The sequence below is a fragment of the Camelus ferus genome, chromosome 12, assembly GCF_009834535.1.
Source record: "Camelus ferus isolate YT-003-E chromosome 12, BCGSAC_Cfer_1.0, whole genome shotgun sequence".
In the NCBI taxonomy this organism is placed as follows: domain Eukaryota; kingdom Metazoa; phylum Chordata; class Mammalia; order Artiodactyla; family Camelidae; genus Camelus; species Camelus ferus.
The window spans coordinates 40,577,835-40,598,319 of NC_045707.1; the positions used below are offsets into that span (position 1 = coordinate 40,577,835).

Sequence of the window (20,485 nt, forward strand, 5' to 3'; positions counted from 1 at the left end):
CAAAAAATTTCCAGTGATCAAAATCTGCAGGTATTTTTTACTAAGAGCTAGACTTTAAACAAGCCTTAAAGGTACTATCTATGCCATCAAAATTACAGAAATCATCTGATGCAAACTGATCACTTGATAAATTTTGTTGAACGAGTGAATGAATGAACAAATGAATATAAGTGATTACATTTTAGTCATTAAGTAGAAAGAAAGAACTAAAGAGAGGGTGAAGAATGCGAGGAAGAATGAGTAAGGAAAGTAAAAAGCTCTCAAGTCTCCCTGGGAACACTGTTGACAAAAAAAAATTTTTTTTTTAACTGTGGTTTTAATCTTTGGAGTAGAAACTAGAATCGTGCAGAAGGCACAAGGTGAGAGACCAAGAAGTTTATATGACACCTTTGCTACTTCCTGGTCCTAAATTGCAGCTGAGGCTGGAGGAGGACCAGGGAGCTTAGGAGAGATGTGACCCCAGGGAGCCACTTTGAGTGATGGAAAGGGACTGGGGACAACCTGGTATACAGAGAACACAGTAGCCAGTGGACAGGTCAGGGAGCAAGCACCACAGAAGTAACTTCTAGGTGAACGTGGCTAGAAAGTGTGCTTGAGGGGACGAAGGCAGATTAATTCTTTCTCTTCCCAGGTGACCCAATGCCTCTCAGTTTCTAGTTGGTGGGGTGGGGGTGTCAGAGATGAGTTTCAAAGTCCTGGCATGTCAGGTTTTGTGACTGGGGTCTAGACATCTCTCCAGCACCAGTGCCATCTCCTGCATCATGTGGAGCCCAGGCATCTGGGCTGACGCAAAGGCTCTGTCTTCTGGGACACCAAGGGAACCACCTATTCTCAATGCAATTATTTTTGTGATGTTTACAGTATCAGCCCCCATCTACCAACAAGAAAACGAAGTCTCAGAGGAGAAGGAAAGGTGGGCCAAAGAAACATCCAGGAGGGGAACAGAAGGAGGGGACGGAAGCAAGTCAGCAGATGAAAGGAAAGAAGAAAGAGCAGAGGAGGGAGACTGGAGCTAGAAACTGAACACAGGCAAAAAAGGAAAACGGAGGAAAGAAGGACTAAGACAGAGGCAAGGATGATGAGAGAGAAGCAGACAGCAATAAAGAAAAGTGGGAAATGCTATAGCGGAGATGAAGAAAAGTAGGCCTGCTGGAGCTAGATAACGCATGTGACAGAAGGAGAAGTAACCTGTTGTAGGAGGCGGCTAATGAACTTGGAGAAATGGGAAAGAAAAATGTAATGCCCAAGAAAGTCCAAAGAAAGACAGTGGCAAGAATGCAAAAAGAACAAAAATTATGAAAGAGGCAAATAAAACAAAATTCTCTTCCCCCAAAAAAAACAGTTAAATAAGAGTAAAAGAATTAGAACAAAAATCAAGGCTTTTATACGCATTTAAAAATTTTGTGTGAATCCATTATAAAAGAATTTCTTCTATCTCACTATATGTCCTGAGTTAAATATTAGCCCCAAATTCTCAGCAAGACTGAATTGTGTCATAAAAGTTCCCAGATTTCCTTTCCTGCAGTGTCATTGGAGTCTGCATTTCTTATTCAAGTTCAGGCCAAAGGGCACCCAGTATTTACCTAAAGGCCTGTGAGATCTGAGAGCTTACCTATGAGAGGAGGTCACTGAACTTTTTTTTTTTTTGCACTTTGGAATCAGATATAAAAGATGCATTAGTGTGCTAGGGATGCCGTAATAAAATACCACAGACTAGGTGACTTACACAACAGAAATGCATTTTCACATTTCTGGATGCTGGAAGTCCAAGATCAAGGTGTTGGTAGGGCTGGTTCTTTCTGGGAGCTGTGAAGGAAGGATCTGTTTCAGGCCTCTGTGCTTGGCTTGTAATTGGCCTTCTTCTTTTTGTATCATCTTCCCTCTGTACAAATCTCTGCTAAATTTCCTCTTCTTATAAGTGCATTGGTCAAATTGGATTAGGCCCATAATGACCTCATCTTAACTTAAATCCTTATATAAAGACCCTATCTCCAAATTCAGTCATGTTTTGAGGTACTAAGGGTTAGGACTTCACATATGAATGGGGTGTGTGTGCACAATTCAGCCTAAAATAAGATTTCTGATGTATGATCCCATCACCTGTAAAATTCTCTCCCTCTCTCTCTTATGCATGCGCACATACACATACACACACACAAATATAGATTTTTAAATCTGAAATCCCAAGAGTTTCTGTTCCATGGAAGTACTATGTTGTCAGAGCTACAAAAAGACTCAAATCATCTGTTTCAATCCCATATTTTAAAGGTAGGGATACTGAGACCCAGAAATGGGCAAAGACAGGCTTGGGTTCTAAACCACCCTTCTTCTGGCCAGCAGAGAATAGTACATAATCAACATGAACTAAGAAAGAATTCCAGAAGGAAGAGATGGGACAGACATGGCCACATGAAGTCTCCCCTAATTTAATATTTTTTCACCAGAAGGAAAGGAAGGAGTGAATGAGCAAGGGGCACTAAATTACCCTGAGGGTAAAGAAAAGCTAAATAGAATCACAGAATTTGAGTTTTAGAAATCTTCTCCTTCATCTTCCTTGATTTAAACAGTAGGGTTAGGGTCTTCATTGGTAATAAAGCAAAAAGTCTGAAGATTATTCAAATTGTGACTTGTAAGTCCTGAGAGATGGTGCAAGAGCGAAGTGCTCAGCCAAATAAATGAAGACACTTGGGATAAGAAGATGACTAAACCAAGAAGTGAAGCATTTCATCCAAGTTGTCTACTCTGAAGATGTCATGGTATAAAGGAATATCCTTTCTGCCTGGTCCTTTATGCCCCAGCCATGCTTTCTACTTCAGGATCATCCATGGTTCATTGAAAACCCAGGATATATAATATATGGATATGCCAAGGCTCAAGCCAGGGGGAAAATTTCTGACCACAAGCATGCCAAAGTCCCAGATGGGAGCAAAGACACTGCTACTGTTGTGGATGCAAAGTGGATCCTAGCTTATCAGAACAGACAAAAGCCAGGCTAGTGCCTGAGCCATCTAGCTGGCCACCTTATTCAGGAGAAGCTCAATTCTCCTATTAACACATCCATGCTTTGGGACCAGTCCTCAGGCATAAGCCAACACCTACTGTTTCTACCACCTGAGTGTAACCTGCAAACAGAGATGGCTCTTCAAGGGACCACAGTGTGGCAGAAGAATTAACGGTTTGTGCTCTATGGAAAGATTCCTTAGAAGATTATCCCTTTTCTCTTTCATTGATGACTGAATCAATGTCAGTTTTAACACAAGGCTTTGGATAAACCACAGTTATACCCAATGATGAACTTCATTCAAGAAAAAGGCAAAGGCTTTAAAAGAAAAAAAAACAGCAATAGAACTTTCTAGTTAAAGAATGTTTAACTGCCAGAATATGGGTTAAAACCTGCTTATTGCAGTAGAGTTTTATCAGCTCTAAAGCAATCATCTAGAATGCCTCCATGTGATTTCTGAATAATATGAACTAAGTAAACAGGAAGACTCTATTGTCTTTCCATCTCCTCCTTCCTAGTATCAATGCTAAGCACCTAGCAATACGTGGCATATAATGATGGATGAATGCATGGATGGACAAATGAGTGATATAGGGAGGTGAATAGTAGTAGAGAGATAGATCATAAAAATAAGTAGTGCTGTTAAGATGAAATAATTCCTCTTGCCCTTGCATAAGATAGTGAGGCAAGTACAGAGTGAAAAATGGAAGGCAGAGGAGGTGTGCTTGCACAACTCTTGCATGTTTAGCATTTCCTACTCTAGCTTAAATTGAAATTATTCAAAAACCTACTGCTAAAGGTGGCAACTGGCTCAGTATTTTAGTGAATGTTATGTACTTGTTAGTCCCCCTGGTGCTTTCTTGAAGTAGGCAGAGTATTCATTGTTTAAAATTCCACTGTTTCAACTGTTTCTTTTAGGACAAATTGACTATTGTACATAAAACTAATGGGAATATGTAAGGAATCATGATCCTGAAATTAAATTGTTGAAAAATATTTTTTTATTGAGCACCTACAATGCGCAAATCTCTGTATGAGGCATGAAAGAAAATTATAAAGATTAGAGAGACAATAAAACAATAGTTAAGAGTACAGAATCTAGAGTCAGATTGCCTGGGTTCAAATCCTGGCTATCTCATTCAATAGTTGTATGGCCTTGGGAAAATCATGTAACCTATCTGTGCCTCAGTTTCCTTATCTGTCAAATCGAAGTAATAATTGAATCTACCACATAGAGTTGTGAGGATTTATTGAGATTATATATATGTGTGTATGTGTGCATACAAATATATATTATGGTGTTTAAAATGGTGCCTGGCACATAGTAAGCACTATTAAAGTTTTAGTAGTTTAAGAACTCAGTTCTTAAAATTAGGGCCATCTGAAAAAGAACAAATCTCCTCAAATAGAAGTGGGTCTCCTAGCACCAAAAACTTCAAGCTCAAGCTTGCCAATACTTTACAGTGACATAGTAGTGGGTTTCAAGCATATGATAGGAAAAGAAAACTCAATGACCCAAGACCCCTTCCGACCCAGGGAACCCCAGTTCTATAATCTATTCCAACTTCAACTAAAGCTCAGCAGTCCCATGTGAGGCACCGTTAACTTTTATTTCAAGGTCATAGAATGAGCTTTTAGAAAATCACCATTCTTCTCAACCAGTTAAAATCAAATGTAATATGTGTTTTCATTTCATGGTGCCTGAGGAAATTTTAATTGTAGCATGAACTCCAGCTCTTACTAGTTTAAAGTAAAATTGCCAAAATAAATAAAAATGTGGGATATTTCCGGGCTCACACAGCTTCCGGGACATTTCAGTTTCTAGGGCTGCTGATCCAGTGCCTTTCACAAGCATTTGATCTTCCTTCAAACATCTCTTGAAAACAAACAAAACCTCATACAGCTTCTAATGCGAGTGCCGTTAGGATGTAAGTGTGGAAAAGCGGCAAAGAAATGAGCTCCCAAAGAGTCCCTCCTGTTCTCTCCCCTTCCTCTCCTGACCACGTCCCTCCCACCAGTCACCAAGAGGAAACAGTGTTTTCTTCAGTAATAAATTTTGCAATTTCTCAAGTCTGTTTGCATCCATGGGGGAAGATGTGGGCTATTCTCTTTACTTGCGTATGTGAAGAGAATAGGGCTTTTGGCAATATCTGCTAGATGACAGGGAGCTGACTTAATCCAAGGGCAAAGATGATAGTCTGGAGTTAAAGTGGAAGCCTTTGGTAGCAATGAAAAGATAAATCATTTTAGATGAAGCAGAATGCCCTTTATGAAATATCCACTATAGAATTCCTCAGGTTGTACGCTCACTTCAGTGATTAAAAGCCCAGCTGCTGAATCGTTTGAAAATCAGTGATAATATTAATTGACCTAGTCAAGATAAGTTCACTTTTAAAGAAGGAGCAGGTAAGGTTAGCAAAGGTTCTTCAGTGGCCACTGACCTTCCAAACATGCAAGGTCAAAATTAGTTTCTCCTTCCTTGGGGGGTCCAACTGAAATCTGAGTACCTTTCCCTGATACCTTCATATTTGGAGTTCCTTATTTAATGCGACTCCTTCAGTGCCTTTAGTGCTACCTCATTTGTATCCAGCAACCAAAAGAGATGGTTTAGAAATACAGACTTACATTTAAACTCAAGTAGAGAGAAATGGAAATTGAGAACAGCAGGGAAATTATGAGAGATGTGGGACAATGGGTCTATGAGTCCATGTCTGGTACCTCTAGAGAGCAGCCAAGAAACTGCTTGCCACACCAGGAACCCAGTTACAGCTCAGTGGGCTATTGCTCGATAAGTAACAAGAGCTAGCAAACATCTTTGAAAATTCCCATCTGTATTTTATTAACTAGTGTGGTTAAAGTTTTAAGATCTTTTGGTCAGGAAACTAACTCTTTTGAAAAAGTGGAGGTTTGACAGTCATAACAATGCTAATGGTGCATCCAACTAATTTTAATTCTAAATACCCTTGGTGATAACTTACAATCTGTAATTAACTACAGCAAATAGTTTGGGGGAGGGGTATTATTTTCTCATCTTTACTTTCTCTGTGCACACTCGTGTGTGTGTGTGTGTGTGTGTGTGTATTTTTGTGTTCTAGCATTGTTGCATCCATTAGGGATTTGGGATGAATCGTTTTCTAAGATTATAGGTAAATAAAGTTTCCTGGCTTTTCTTTCAGTGAAGGCAAATTCTTCTGTAACAATCATCATTCAGGAGAAAAGGCACAATTCCTTTGTCTTCTCAAAGGCCTATGTTCTAGTCCTAAAATCAATATTATTCAGAAAACAGAGGGAATACTACTGACGGGGCAGAAAGACGTTGGTTTCTTTTTATGGTATCTTCTAAGGATCCAGGGACTTGAACCATTTCCACTCTAATCTACAGAAACTGACTCTGTAGATCAGGAACAAATTACTTTTACACGGAGCCAATTTGCAACCTTAGAAACTTCCAGGTCTAATTCTTGACCAAATACAATCAAGGACCAGCACATACAGCCAGTCTTCCTTTCAGCACCCCCTGCCCCAGCTCCTCTTAGAGACTGGGATTACTGGCAAAAACCATCAAGTGCCTTTTCCTCCACTTTCCCCTTCTGTAGCCATAAACGTCTAACTTCCTCTATTCCTGCTGGCATAGATTTTTGTTCCCCTTGGATCAAATAAAGGAACATACTTTCATTTGAGCAGGCACGTGTCATTGTCACTCTGGGAGAAAGATGGCAATGTTTTATTTTTATACTTTACTCCTTGGCTCCGCTAACTGGCGGGATCAGATTTTCTATAGGCAGGTGGGATGTAAAGAGCAAGGCTTATGAAAGGCTGAGCAGGATGGCAACTCTTCTCCCTGGTAAAATAGCTCCAAAGTTCCCAATGAGAGACCAAGAAATCTTACATCAAACCCAAACTGGCCAAATGGCCCAGGCTTCCACCCGCCAAAATTTTAAGAAAATTCTGTGTAAAATATACAAACGTTCGCATGGGGCTTTCTGTCTGGCCAACTCTAAGAGGTCATGTAATCAAAGCAATTTGCACAGCTGTTGATAACAATGATGGCAAGACAAAAATTCCAAATGAGTAGGAGTAAAACCATGGTAGGTTGAGGGTTGGTAAGGATTTCCAATCAGTTGACAATTGTAGACTTGGGAACATGCAATATTTATGTTATAGTGTGAGTGCGGCATGCTTGACTAGTTCATGAGGCATTGAGGACTAGGAAAAATTAAAAGTATAAATGAATCAGTAAATACCTAGCATTATTTTGTCAGTATTGGTTGGCCAAGACCACTATTGGATGCTCTGGTTTGTCTCTGTAAATAATATTTGTTTCCTTCTTCAAAAGAACACTAGGATGGGAGTAAAAGTACTTTTGGCACAATGCAACGATTCTGATTTTTTTCAGCTATACACGCATGAATTGTTCTTGCAGCCATTTTCTGTCCTGGAAAAGCACTGGCTGGCACCATGCATGTTTACTTTTATATGCTGAAGGCTCCCATCAACCTCAAACAGATGCAAATCACTTTAACTTGTCATAGTGTTATTTTGTTCATCCTAAAAGTTCAGAAGAGCCTTCCAAACTTGCAAAATTTCTCTCAATTCAGTGAGGAGGAAAATTTAGAAGACAGCATTTGAATGTTCTGCCCAGATTTGTTACACACACAAAGAATGAGTGGAAGAGGGCAACACTCTTTCCTACTAAACCCCTGACCTCATCACTATTGCGTTGAAATGACACCAAAAGGTAACAAACCTGAACCTCACATCTCCCCAGAATATTGTGACATAAATTACCACATACATGAGTTTAAGTACTCCAGCCTAAGTTGTATATCAGATGAAACAATGACATTTCGGAGGCTTAAGAGAAAAAAATAATCAAGTCCAGTTTTTAGGTGAAATTGCTAGAATCTGGTGAAATTGCTAGAATCTGGTGTTTCACTTTTTTAACCACAACATTTGAACCTTTCAGCAATTCCAAAATCAACTCTCTCTAAGATAGTGTGCTTCAAGTTTTTTTTTAATTTAAAAATATAACACAAACACAAACAGCTAACTAAACAGACTGCCCATAAAATCAACAATCTAAGCAGCCCTGAACCCTGAAGTATTTTACAACATCCTTCAAGACTATTAAAGGCAACATAAATACCTCTTGCCAGTGAGGGAAAATACCCTTCAGCATTTTTTCTCTTCCCCCCTTCCTTTTTCTTCAGCCTTTTAAACAATTTTGGTAGTGATTTCTTACATCACAGACAGAAATATTTGAAATAGAGTCAGGTAGTGTCCTTTAAAGAATAAGAAAGTTGCCAAGGCAGGATAATCTGTGAAAAATTATGGAATAAATACATTCCCTAAACCTGGGGGTTCCTAGGGATGTACCAGTTACTAGAAAAAAGAACAATACATTTGCTATCCCAGCACTCACGGGGCTCTGGGAACACAGTAGGTGACTACTCCTTTGCCAGCCAGAGAAAGGGTAGCACCCAAGCATGGTTGGGATGTGCTTTGACAGTAGTACCCACCAACAAAAAAGGCAATAAAAATAGCTGGTATTCATTGGGCATATGCCTTATGGTAAGGGCTATAGCGAATCACCTCATTTAATCTTTACTATTAACCTGTAGGGTCAATGCTCTAATTACTCCCATTGTACAGATTAGAAAACTTAGGCTGAGGGAGGCTAAATGTCTTGCCAAGGTCTTGTTGTAACTAGTGGCCACACCAGAAGCCAAACTCAAGATGGACTCCGGTGTGTTAACCCCACACTGTGCTCTCTCTTCTGCATTTTTTCGTTGATATTTACTGTACTGCAACCCTCCAATTTTCAGTTCCAAGACAGGAGGGGGCTCTGTGCCATTTGTCCTTGTACAGAGCACAACAGGAAGTAGGAAGCCATGCAAGGATTGCTACTGACCTGAACTCTATTCCACCACTCCTGCAGGAAATTTAAATCAATTTAATAAGCATTTCCTGGTTTCCTGCTTTGCTCAAAGCAATATGCATCTGGGCGAAACAGAGGTGAAACATGTTCCCTTCCCTCAAAGAGCTTACTTTTTAGTGGGGAAGCAAACACTTAAGATAATTTATTCTACAGCACATCTGTGCTCTAACAAAGGCAACCTAAAGTGGATTCTGACATCACAGACGCTAACAACCAAGTTCACAAAATAGATCTAAACCAACAGCCCTTGAAACAGTAGGCTCTTTTGCACTTAACTATGCCAAGTGAATGTGTAAGGATGACCACATACAATCATAACAACATTACGAGGTGGGCACTCTTAACCAATCCTTTCATTTTGCAGAAGAGGAAACAGAAGGAAAGAACAATGTAATGATTGTCAAAGGTCATGCAACTCTGAATGGGGGGCTGGGATCCAAACTAGATGTGTAACCCCAGGTCCTCCAAGAAACAGAAATGAGACTGGGTTAAATGAGAAAGGATTTTATTAGGGGAAATGCCTGTATGCAAAGAAATAGGATCAAGGAAGCGTGGGCAAGCCGTCAGAAGGCAATGCAAGTCTGACCCCAAAGAAAGAGAGGAAGAGAGACAGTTGGGTGGAAGCATCCTAGTCTGCTATACAGTTTAAGGGAAGTTCAGCAAACCCACTGAGGAGTCCTTGAGCCAAAGCTGTCCAGTAAAGGAGCTTTGTGTTTCCCAAGAATGGGTCTGCTGTGGTATCCCCACCACACTTATCTTGGGTATGGGAGGGGCCTGCTCAGGCCCACTAGGACCAGAGGAGAGGATCAGATTGGGAAAAAACGGGCATTCTCAGTTTAAACACATGAGAGATAGGATGAAGTAGTTTCCAGAAAAAAATAAATAAGAGGTGGAGCAGACCAACACTATGCCCAAACTATTTACCTCTCACTTTGTTAAAGAGACAGTTACTCCACCAGGAGCATAAGTCTCTTGAAAAGTCCACCTTGTCCTTTGGTTTTAAAAGTCACATCCCAAAGCACTGAGCTGACTGCATGACACTCACTCTGCTTGGCTCTCAGAGATGAAAGGCTGACCTGACTCTCCTAGAATTTGAACTTGTGATTTGCCCAAAGTAAAGAGGTATCAAAGTTGATACTGAGACAGCTAAATTGTCCTCCACAATTTCACATCTCCAGGCCAAGCCAGCAAAATAGTTAAAGCACATCCTTTATCAACAGGTAAAGAGCTGACACTGGGCCATCTCTTCAATCATCCACTGCTTTTTTTTTTTTTTTTTTCCATTTTGCTCTTTTAAAGAGAAGGTCAATGCTGAGTTGAGACTTTATGCTGTACAATAGGCTGTTAACACTCCATGCTGGACAGTATTTTCCCAGCACTTTTTTTTTTTTATAGGGTGCCAGGCTTTTCTTAGAGCTTATGTCATACAATATTTAACTTGTTTGTAGTGGGTGGAGATGGAAATAGTCTACTGAAAACATCACTGCTTCCTCCCTAAAATTTAAAGGGCTTATTATCATCTTTCTTTTAGATTCTGTCTCTTGGGCAAAATCTCATAAAGATAGGCAGGAAGAAAACAAGGGCTTATAACATCCACAGGGTTAGCTTTTGCTAAATGAATACTATGCTACTAGACCTCTATCAATAACCATGCAAATGAGACTCGGCCATACTGTGATAAGAGAGGGTACCTACTTCCTTAGTTTAGAGTGTTGCCTTATCCTCTAAACCAGCAGCTACCACCATCTGGGATCACGGGCAACTCATAACATTATCAGTTATTGTTATTGGAAAGAGATTTGGACCTTGAGGAACCAAATATTGTTTAACCTCTTGGGGAGGCAGTATGGCAGAGTAGCTAACTGGTGAGCCCTAGAATCAGAAGGAACTGATACAAATTCCAATCACAGTTACATTTTCACTGTAAGAAATTAGGTAAGCTGTTTAACTTTTATAAGCTTCATATTCCATAAAGATAAAATGGGCAAAACACTAGTACCCGTCTCTGAGAGAACTATGAGAATTATATAACAAAATATATACAATTAGCATATTACAATACAGTGCCCAGCACAGACAACTGTTCAAGCGATGGAATCATTATTCTTTTACTAAAATAATAAACTATTTTACTATTAGTTCTAATTCTATCAGTTTGTTCCTGTGTGACCTCAAGTAATCACTAAATCTTAGGGAGCCTCAGACTGTGACTGAAACGATGCAAACAACATCATCTCACCAGGTTGTTGGGAGGATTTGCTGAGATTACTGTGCAAACTGTAAAGTGTCTGCAAATTTTAATCAAGATTACTATTATCGCAATTGTTATTAGCTCTCAGTGATGTTAGCAAGCTTGTGGATAGCTTTCCTTTGGAAATGGAGATAATGGGGGAATGTGAATGACCCCTTCAGGGCATTTTACAGCTTCCTACATATCTATGTAGGGCACACATTGTGTAATAACTATATTACAAACTAACCCCTATCCAACTTATTCCCTCATGAGTTGGTTCATTCTTCCTTCAGAGGGTAAATTTCCTCAACCAACCCCAGTGAGTCAGAATACCAACTTTCTTTCTTTCTTTCTTTCTTTTTTAAATAATCTTACCTTCCCTAGTGTCAATAGGAAACAGTATTTACTCACTACTGTTTTCCTTTCAAAAATCTGTCTAGTTGCATACTAGAAACAGTTTCAGCTGGTTTGTTTGTCTTGGACAAGCTGTTGAAGTGAAAAGTTTTTGCTTGGCTGAATGTGGGACAGTTTCATAACTCTGCAAGAAGTGCATTGAAGGTGGGTGCCAGCTCCGACGGCTGCTTCTAACATGCCTCCACTTGCCACCCACTGTCAAGGGTGGCCCGCGTCATTAAATTAAGACAATGAGCAAAGCAACAGATGCAACTGAGACCAAATCCCTGAGTGCTTTTGTTTTGTCACTGTCATTGTCTGCAACAAAGAAGTCACATGTGAGAACCTGGGAAGAGAGCCAAATGCAAACCAGACAACATCCCAGCTGGTTTTGAATGGCCTCCACCGTACGCCTGTGTGCATGGGAACCATGCTACTTGGAGCAGTGTCAGCTTTATCAAGTGAGTTTCTGCCCATGACTTTGCTGTGATGCTGAAACAGACCCAGAAGAAATAGGCCAGAGGATCCCTCCGCTCAGACTTTACACTTACACCTCTGCTTTGAGAGAAAAGAAAAAGAATTTCTGCTGGGGAAAAGGATCAGACCTGTATAGCTGGCCAAGCTAAGATCAGTCCTTTTTGCTACAGCTCATGAATTTGAAGTGGGAAGCATAGAAGATACCTGAATTTTTTTCCTGGAAATCTGGGATTAATTTGATTTGAGAGGAAGGCTAGAGATTAAATACCTCATGTGGCTTTCTTTTAATTTGTTACCATTTCATTCTTGAGCATTTTCCTAGTTTGGCCTTTACCCAGACTCTTAAAAATCTTCCTTTTCTAAGCTAGCATGCCTCTTAAACAGAAAAAGAGGTAAAACCCAAATTAAGGTATTTTTAGACCTGTTAGTTAATTTAGTTACTAGTTTGGTAGAGGAGCAGTATCCTTAATGATAGTGACTGTGGGGTTTTGATGAGCCATATACCATCAGCAGGGTCTACTGAGAACAGAACAGAAACATTTCAAGGAGTTTGGGACAATAGTGATTCTACTCTGTAGCCCTATATGTCTTTTTTCCCCCATTTTTCTGGAGAACTCCTTTGAGGAAGCAAAACAAGATGTAAGACTAGGAATACAAATTTATTTGTAGCTTACCAGCAGATGCTGTGTACAGCAGCAAATACATGTTAAGTGAATCTTGTAAAAGTTGTATGGTATTTGGGGGGAAAGTGCCAGAATTTTAAACAGGTGGCATTTCAAGCTATCCTATACAAATGACCAATTTCTTCCCACAAGATTTTTTTCAATGGTCATTGAGCTGGATATTTTAATAAACATTTTTACACAATGATGCCATCTTCCTCTATTCAGTAATCATAAGGTACTGACCATCAACTTGCTAAGTGCTAACTTGCTTTTATAAAGGACTTGATAACGCTAATGTTCCAGGTAGAGCTGAAGACACGTGTAAGAAAAATTATCAAATCCCTCTGGGTCTCAGCCAAGAGGTATCATTTCCAGGGATTGGTAGTTGATTCTGCCCCAGGTTATCTCTCGCTCCAGTTCTTAGGTCTGAGTGATCTCCAGAGTCCCTTACAATGATTTCTAAACTTCTAACAACAATTGGGTGAGTGGTCATTATCTTAGTCAGAAGGGAGAATTTGGAGATTCCAGTCATTATGTTGAGAATTCCTGGTTTTGGTCTTGATGGAAACATGTTCCTGGGAAAAGGGACACTGTGGATCCTTGAATTTCATTCTTTACCAATAATTATTGATTACATCCTCCTATAAGGGCCTCCTGACTAGAAGTGAAATCAAGAGAGGAAGCACCTGATGTTTATGCATGCAAATGTCATTTTCCTGGATTTTATTTTATATCTTCTTTGTCTAAATAAATGTTGCTATTTAAGTATTTTCAAGGATAAAATAATAACTATAGAAAAAGTGTACCGACTTGATTCTGCATATTATCAGAGGGTTCATTATATTCATTAATTCACTTAACTCATTCTACAGCTACTTATTGAGCACCTGAAATATTCTGGGCCCTGCTCTAGACATGGAGCTATAATAGTGAACAGATAAGTCCTTACTATCATAGGGCTTCTATTCTAAGCAAAATTCAATATTCCTTGGATAACATCATTGTTTGTTGATAGGTGAATGGTACACCAAACCAGGGAACCCAGGATTTTTAATCCAAGAATGGCTACTTTCCAATAAAGTTGGAATAATAACAGTAAGAAGTGTGAGTAAATAACAATAGGTAATACTTATGTAGTGTTTACCATGTGCCAAACCTATTAAGTGCTCTTACATTCTAATTCTTTAACCTTGACCCTACAAGGTAGAAATTCTTAGAATCCTAGTTTATGGATGAAATTCAGACATAAGAGATTGTCATTTGCACAAGTTCACATAGCTATTAAATGGAAGAGCTAGGATTTGAGCACAGCTCAGAATGTCTGTGTTTTTATAGATTCTAAATCAACTTCAAACCACTAAAACTGCCTCTCTCCAAAGGAGAAAAAGCAAAAAACAAAAAAGGAACATCTCCCTTTTATAAAAATTAAAATAGAACAAAATGCAATAAAATAGCAGAGGATGATCCCAGAATGTGATTTTTTTTTTCTCACTAGAAAAAGATGCTCCAGGCCAGAAGACTGGATTTTAAAGACTCTCCTTCCTATCAACAAATCTATGATAGCAGCAGATGAATAAATGCACATTTTTGTGTGGTTACAAAGCAATCTGTGGTCCCCATGCCATCATAGAGGTACAGAGAGGTAGTCTGAGTGAGGTCTGGCTAAACTAAAAACTAAAGGCCCATCCACTTATATGTGTATTTCTCAGAAAAACCAGGCCCAAGTTGTTTATTAAATTGACTGGTGAAACATAAAATATGAAAGTTTGAGACCAAAGAGAAATAGATGGGTATAGGATACATAAAATTTCATCAAATTAACTTCACATTTTCTCCCTCATTTTTAGGAAGTACATTTGAAGAACACAAGTAGAGGAAGTGCAGGAAACAAGAACTACAGAATGTAGAAAGACCTTCCTGAAGAGTGAAGAAGGACATGCCACCGGCAGGATCCTTTGCTCTGCATGAGTTATCAGAAGACCCACCAAAAAAGTTTGATAACATTTCAAAAGATGGGCATTCCCCCAGTGAAATACGCAAGTATACATTCCAACATTGTCTTTAGGAGTGATTGTTAAAAAGCTTTGCACCTTGCAAAAAATGGTCCTGGAGTTGGTAGATTGCTGTTGACCCTTTATCAATAATGTTCTATAGAGAAAATATATATATAGATCTTAGTCCCTGCCTCTCAAGAGCCACAAATGCATGGGTGTTGTATAGATCCAGTTGCACTAAATTTGTCTCTGAATCTTGGCTGCTAGAGACATTCATTCAGCAGCCTTGTCTAAGTGGTTTATTAATTTTTTTATTTGCACTTCTTTCTACGCAACACAGGCTGTTTGTTTTACAGTGTCTGATAATCTTGTTCATCTATCCCGCCCCCACCCCATCACCTTTATATTTGCTGAATTTGGCCTCCTCGATAGCAGCAGCAAGCAGTCAAGTAGTACACCAATTTTTAACCCACAAGATTCTATCTGTGGCATTTGTACCAAACATAAGTTGAATACATTTATTTTAGACACAAAGCTTTATTTTTCCACATCTTGTTAAAAAAAAAATGCAAGTAGTTGCAACTTTGAGGCCAATCATTTTTAGGCGTATGTTTTAAGCATAGAAAGTCTCAAACTCTCAATGGTTCCTTCAAATGATGAGTTAGTGTGTCACCTGATTAGTAACTTCTTTCTTTTAATTTTTTCCATATAGAGCACTATGTAAATTTAGCATATCAATTATACAGGATATATCAAACAGTATGTAAAACTCTGTTTTTTAGTACAATGGTGCTATTTTGTAGTTTGTTATATGAAAGAGTCTGGCCAAAACGGTAAAAGGTGAAAGCAAAACAGAAGAGGAAGCCTGGAGCCAAAGGTGACATAGAGGGGAAGGGTACTAAAAATCCAACCATTTGGGAAAGAAAAGTTCCCCCACTTATGCCTTCCAAGAGAAATGAGACACGAAGTCCACTGATGCACAGTTGAACTTGAGCGAGAGGAGTGGAAAAAGCAGAAGGCTAGGTATTTAATAGTCCTGGTTTCTTTTTCTCACTGAAGAAACAAACATCTGCCGACTCTGCCACAGACTCACCACTGTGTGACCTTGGGCAAGTCACTTAACCTCCCTGTGCCTCAGTTTCCTCATCTGCAAAATGGGGGCAATATATCATCTACCTACCTCACAGGGGTGGTATGAGGATTCAAATGATAAAGCTCCAGATTTTTATGAGTTGCTCTGAGGGTGGCAAAATCAGAGCCCTTGAATTGCTAGGATGCAAGGAATTCTATAAACAACCCATTCACAGCATAGCTGGAAAGCTGTTTAGCTGAATGCTCCTGACATGTGGATTCTTGTCAATGAAGCTATCCAACTAGCTATCCAACTAACTATCCAACTAACTAGTTGTTAAAAGCTAACAGCTCAATCTCTTTTAAAACACTTTTCAAAATAACTTAGAAACATTTGATCTACAATTTGATTTTGTATTCTGCATTTGGATTTATGAATACAAAGTGAAAAGAGAGAAAGGAAAAGAAAAAAGGAGAAAAACAAAGATTTCTATCAGTGAAAGGGTGATTATTCCATTTTTAGCACTTACTGACTCTTCCAGACAGTTACTAATAATCTAATAATACTTCTTTTAATATTATGATACTCTTTTCACTTCTCTGTTCACTTGAAAAAGTTATTCCTTTTTTAGGCAATCTAAAAAAATGACTCAAGATTTCAAATATTGAAATAATAACTAAGTCACAAATTTACTTTCTTTAATGAATTTTGTTCTTATCTCTAGCAGTAGGTACATATACATATATATATTTTTTAATTTTGGTAAAAATATGCTTGACTAGAGTTTCTAGATGAGAGGCAAAAATTTCCTTCACAGCTAGAAATTTTCTCTCCTGTCTGCTTAGAAGAGTGGCCCCCTAGCCGCACTCTGTGAATGTGTCTTAAAGACATTCAATTGAAAATTGGTATCAAGAAAATCCAATGATGAGGACAGGTCCACGGTGACCTAGAAAATATTTCCTGTCTACATATCAAGATTTTCTTATTAGAACAATGAATTGCCCATCATCCAGATCTTTTTATCTACCTTAGAACTTTTTGGTGAAAAGCAACCAGGCTTGATTAGTGCATGCAAATTATATCCATTTTATTCTTGGAGAGTGTACATGGAAAACAAAAATAACATCTTTAGTTTTCATCCCACTGGTTCACCTCAAGGTTCAGAAGCCAGGAAAAAAAAAAAGATTTCTTGGATCTCCGAACATACGCAAAAAGAAGGCCTAGTTAGTGGGTGCCCCAGCTCAGCCAACCAGTATTTTAACCTCAGCCCACACCATTATTTGAATTCAGCACCTCTGGCTTGCTGAGCTATGTTCTGATCACTGTGGATAGCTGTAAAAGAAACTACAGATCATTTTTGCCCTTCATCTGTTTTCTAGACATATGTGTTCTGTGGAATGAGATGCTGGACCCATTTTCCCAAAACGGCACTTCTGATTTTTATTTCTTATTCCTAGTGTATACCTTTTCAAACTACTGATTCCCAACAACACTACATGCAAACTTCTGCAGACCTATAGGTTTCCAGACATAGTTGTATACAGTAGTTCTAAGGGTGTCTATGACTTATTTGATTTGCTTAATAATTCTATTCACAAAAATACCCCAGTGAGGAAAGCTTAAATATGAGAAGCCATATTACCTTTCTTAACTTTTTCCAAAACACAGTCCTCTCCAACTGTATCATAAATCAGCTAATTAAAAAATTAACTACTTATACCAACCCACTTATTTTCAAATGAATTAAAACTAGAAGACAAATTGTTGTCAACACCAAAAGTCAGCTGATCACTATATACTACAGCAGAATGACCCAGAATTGACAGAAGGAAGCACATGAAATTTTACAATGAAATTTTAAGCTTTGCTTTAAATTTTTAAGATGAGGCAATATCAAGATGTTTATAAAAGAGCTACAAATATTGGTAAGAATGAGTTTTCAACTTACGGGTTTATTGCCAACTTAATTGACAATACTAAATACCAGTCAAATTTATGTTCCCACTTCTCCAGCTATATAATTGTATTGTTTGAACATTTTAGAATGAAGATGCTCCACTGAAAAAGTTAAAGCATTATTCCATTACCTAGAGATAAGGAAAAACTCTCCTAACACCCACAGAAACACACACAAGCACACACACACTCATCCTAAAAGTCCAATGGAATACTGAGAAGAAATCACTTCCTTGAAAAATCTTATTTAAAAAAAAAAAAAAAAAAAAAAGGCCTAGCCTCCCTTGAGAATCCTACCCCTCCTTGGAATGTCAGTGTTTGTATAGATGAAACCATCTCATGCTCTGTGGCTCCAGAGTTTCTGCTACTTTATGCACTTAGGAGAATGCTTAAAATGGAAGATGTAGCACATTTTGCTTTCCCATTTATTGTTTGGCCAGCTATGCCAATGTGGTGCTATTGTTTCTTTAAGAAAGTACTTGACTAAAAAAAAAAGAAAAAAGAAAAAAAAAAAGAAAGCATAGACATATTTTTTTAAAGTATGAAAACAACAATTCTATAGATAGATGGCTTAGTAAAATAGCATTAGGTCTAGTCACCACCACCTTTCAACTTTTAATCACTCACAAGTAGTGTATTATTCACCAAATTGTGAGTTTGGGGGTGCAAAGGCAGAAGATGGAAACATTTTTAAGTTAGAAGGCCCCATTATTTTGTTGGCTCTCAAACTCAACAAATTTAGCAATATATTATCTGATCTGAACACCTTGATCAAGAGCATGGAGTATAAGTGGGAAAAAAAAAAAAGACCTTATAGGCAAAAGGCAGAACTGAAAAAATGATTAAGTTACTTATTGATTGTGTGTGTATGTGTGTGCTCTCTGCTCTAAAACAGATATTCAGCAAGTGGAGGAAATAGAAACAAAGAGAAAAATGCATAGATTCACCTGCTAAAAATACCTTCTGCCACATCCCCCTTGAGTAATTCTTTGGCATTTACTGGTTTATAGAAGATATTCTCCCTTCATCTAAACATCTCAAAGAGCAGTAGCTCTCGTAAAAAGCAATCACTGATCTCATTGGGAAGTGTTGGAAAGTATTTCCTTCTGAGATGGGGGTTATCTACTGAAAAGGAAAGAGAAGAATTTATGAGAAATGGTTGAAAGAGATGGCTAACAATCTGTGAAGATTTTTTTGTTTTTGTTTCTGTTTTGTTTTTTTACTTTATGCAGTCTTTATGAATATCTTAATGTTCAAAAATGACTTATTTTTTTCTTTTTTTATATTGGAATGAGGGATGATAAGTTAAACCCACATAGACTCTTTAAAACTATAGGCTAGATAGAAATGTATGTTTGACTTGTTGAAGCTATAATCAGACTATTTAAAATGTTTTTGCTATTTTTAATCTTAAAAGATTGTACTAATTTATTAGAGACAGATCCTATTTGGCTCTCTTCATAAGAAAGAGCATTCCCACTCATATCACCTGGGCTTCCCCTTCAGTGTTTTCAAAAGACAAATCTGATTTATGCATCATTATGGCATCATTTATTTTTTAATTTTAAAATAAAAGAAGTGTGATTCTTTAATGCCCCTCTCCTGCAATGATCATAAAGTCCAGAATCTGAAGGGGCAAAAATAAGAGGAAAATTTTGTTGATGCTTTGTTTTTGGTTTGTTTGTTTATTTTCAATGCTAGTGATTAATCCTATAGTATATATTTGCTTATTGCTATGTTAATATTCTAAAAGACTTTCTTATTAGGTATTAGAAACTGATACATAGATACCTTTTTTGTGTGATTTCTATTTAAAAAAGGAGGTAAGAAGACTGTCTGAGCTTTAAGTGCGTATGGTACAGGATAAAGATACAAATTTAAATAACCAAAACCTATCTTGAACAAAACTTTTTTAAGGAAACCTCCCATAGATAAGACAGAGACCCAGGGAATTTTTGAAACTGTCTTTTTTCCTCCCAGTCCTTATTCATTAGGTATCTGCCTCAAAATTTTATAGAGAGCTGGCCAAGCTGAAATCCTAGTAATTAAAGGGTCTTCTTTTAAAACATACATTGCACATGTTCCTTCTTAATTTATGATGCCACACTGATCTTAAACATGGTCTCCCTTTCTCCCCATTCTTCAGCTGTCATTGATAAGGTCTTTCAAAGGAAAAAAAAAACCTTATTTTTTAACTAAAAAAAGAGAACACAAAAGTTCAAATGTTACTGCCCAATCGAAATGTGAATTAAGATAGAGTTTCTCCTATTTAACTCCTGCTGAATCACCTGTCACCTTCAAAATGACTTTTCACAATCCTTAGACGCTGTCTTTTTTTTAATTGCCTAGGCCTACTGTATCCAAAAAGTAAACATTACTCATTTTTTTTTTGCCCAAAATGCACTGATGTAAAAGTAGAAAAAATGAAAAAAGAATTTGAAAATCCCTTCCAAACCACCCACTGGCCCCACTCACCTACCCATAGCAAAGTCACTACTGTAATCCCTTAATCTGATTTTCTTTGGATATTTATCTTGTACCTGCTGCTAAACACACTGCAGGAGGGACTCTGAAACCTCAAGCCACCTACTCACATCTCTTATCTGTGTCTGTGTATTATTAAGAATGTCTATTCAAATATCAAAAACTTTCAAACATTATGCAGTTTGTATTCAGTTTACATAAAGGCCCCAAATACCACGTCAGATCTCTTTTTGCTAAGAGAGCTAATGATTATGAAAACTGGGATTACATCA

The 20,485-nt window shown here is 38.0% G+C and overlaps 1 protein-coding gene across 2 annotated transcripts in view; it reads left to right on the forward strand.

The window, feature by feature from the left end:
• The window catches only part of IGF1 (insulin like growth factor 1), a 72,906-nt gene extending 52,753 nt beyond the window's left edge, over positions 1-20,153 (forward strand). The window contains exons 4-5 of one of the 2 annotated variants that reach the window (XM_006186041.3): positions 862-913; positions 14,555-20,153. In XM_006186041.3, coding sequence (XP_006186103.1) covers positions 862-913; positions 14,555-14,580 — 78 coding nt within the window. In that variant the 3' untranslated portion in view covers positions 14,581-20,153. The remainder of the gene's footprint in view (positions 1-861; positions 914-14,554) is intronic. The other variant, XM_006186042.2, reaches the window with a different exon arrangement.
• The last annotated feature ends 332 nt before the right edge of the window (positions 20,154-20,485 follow it).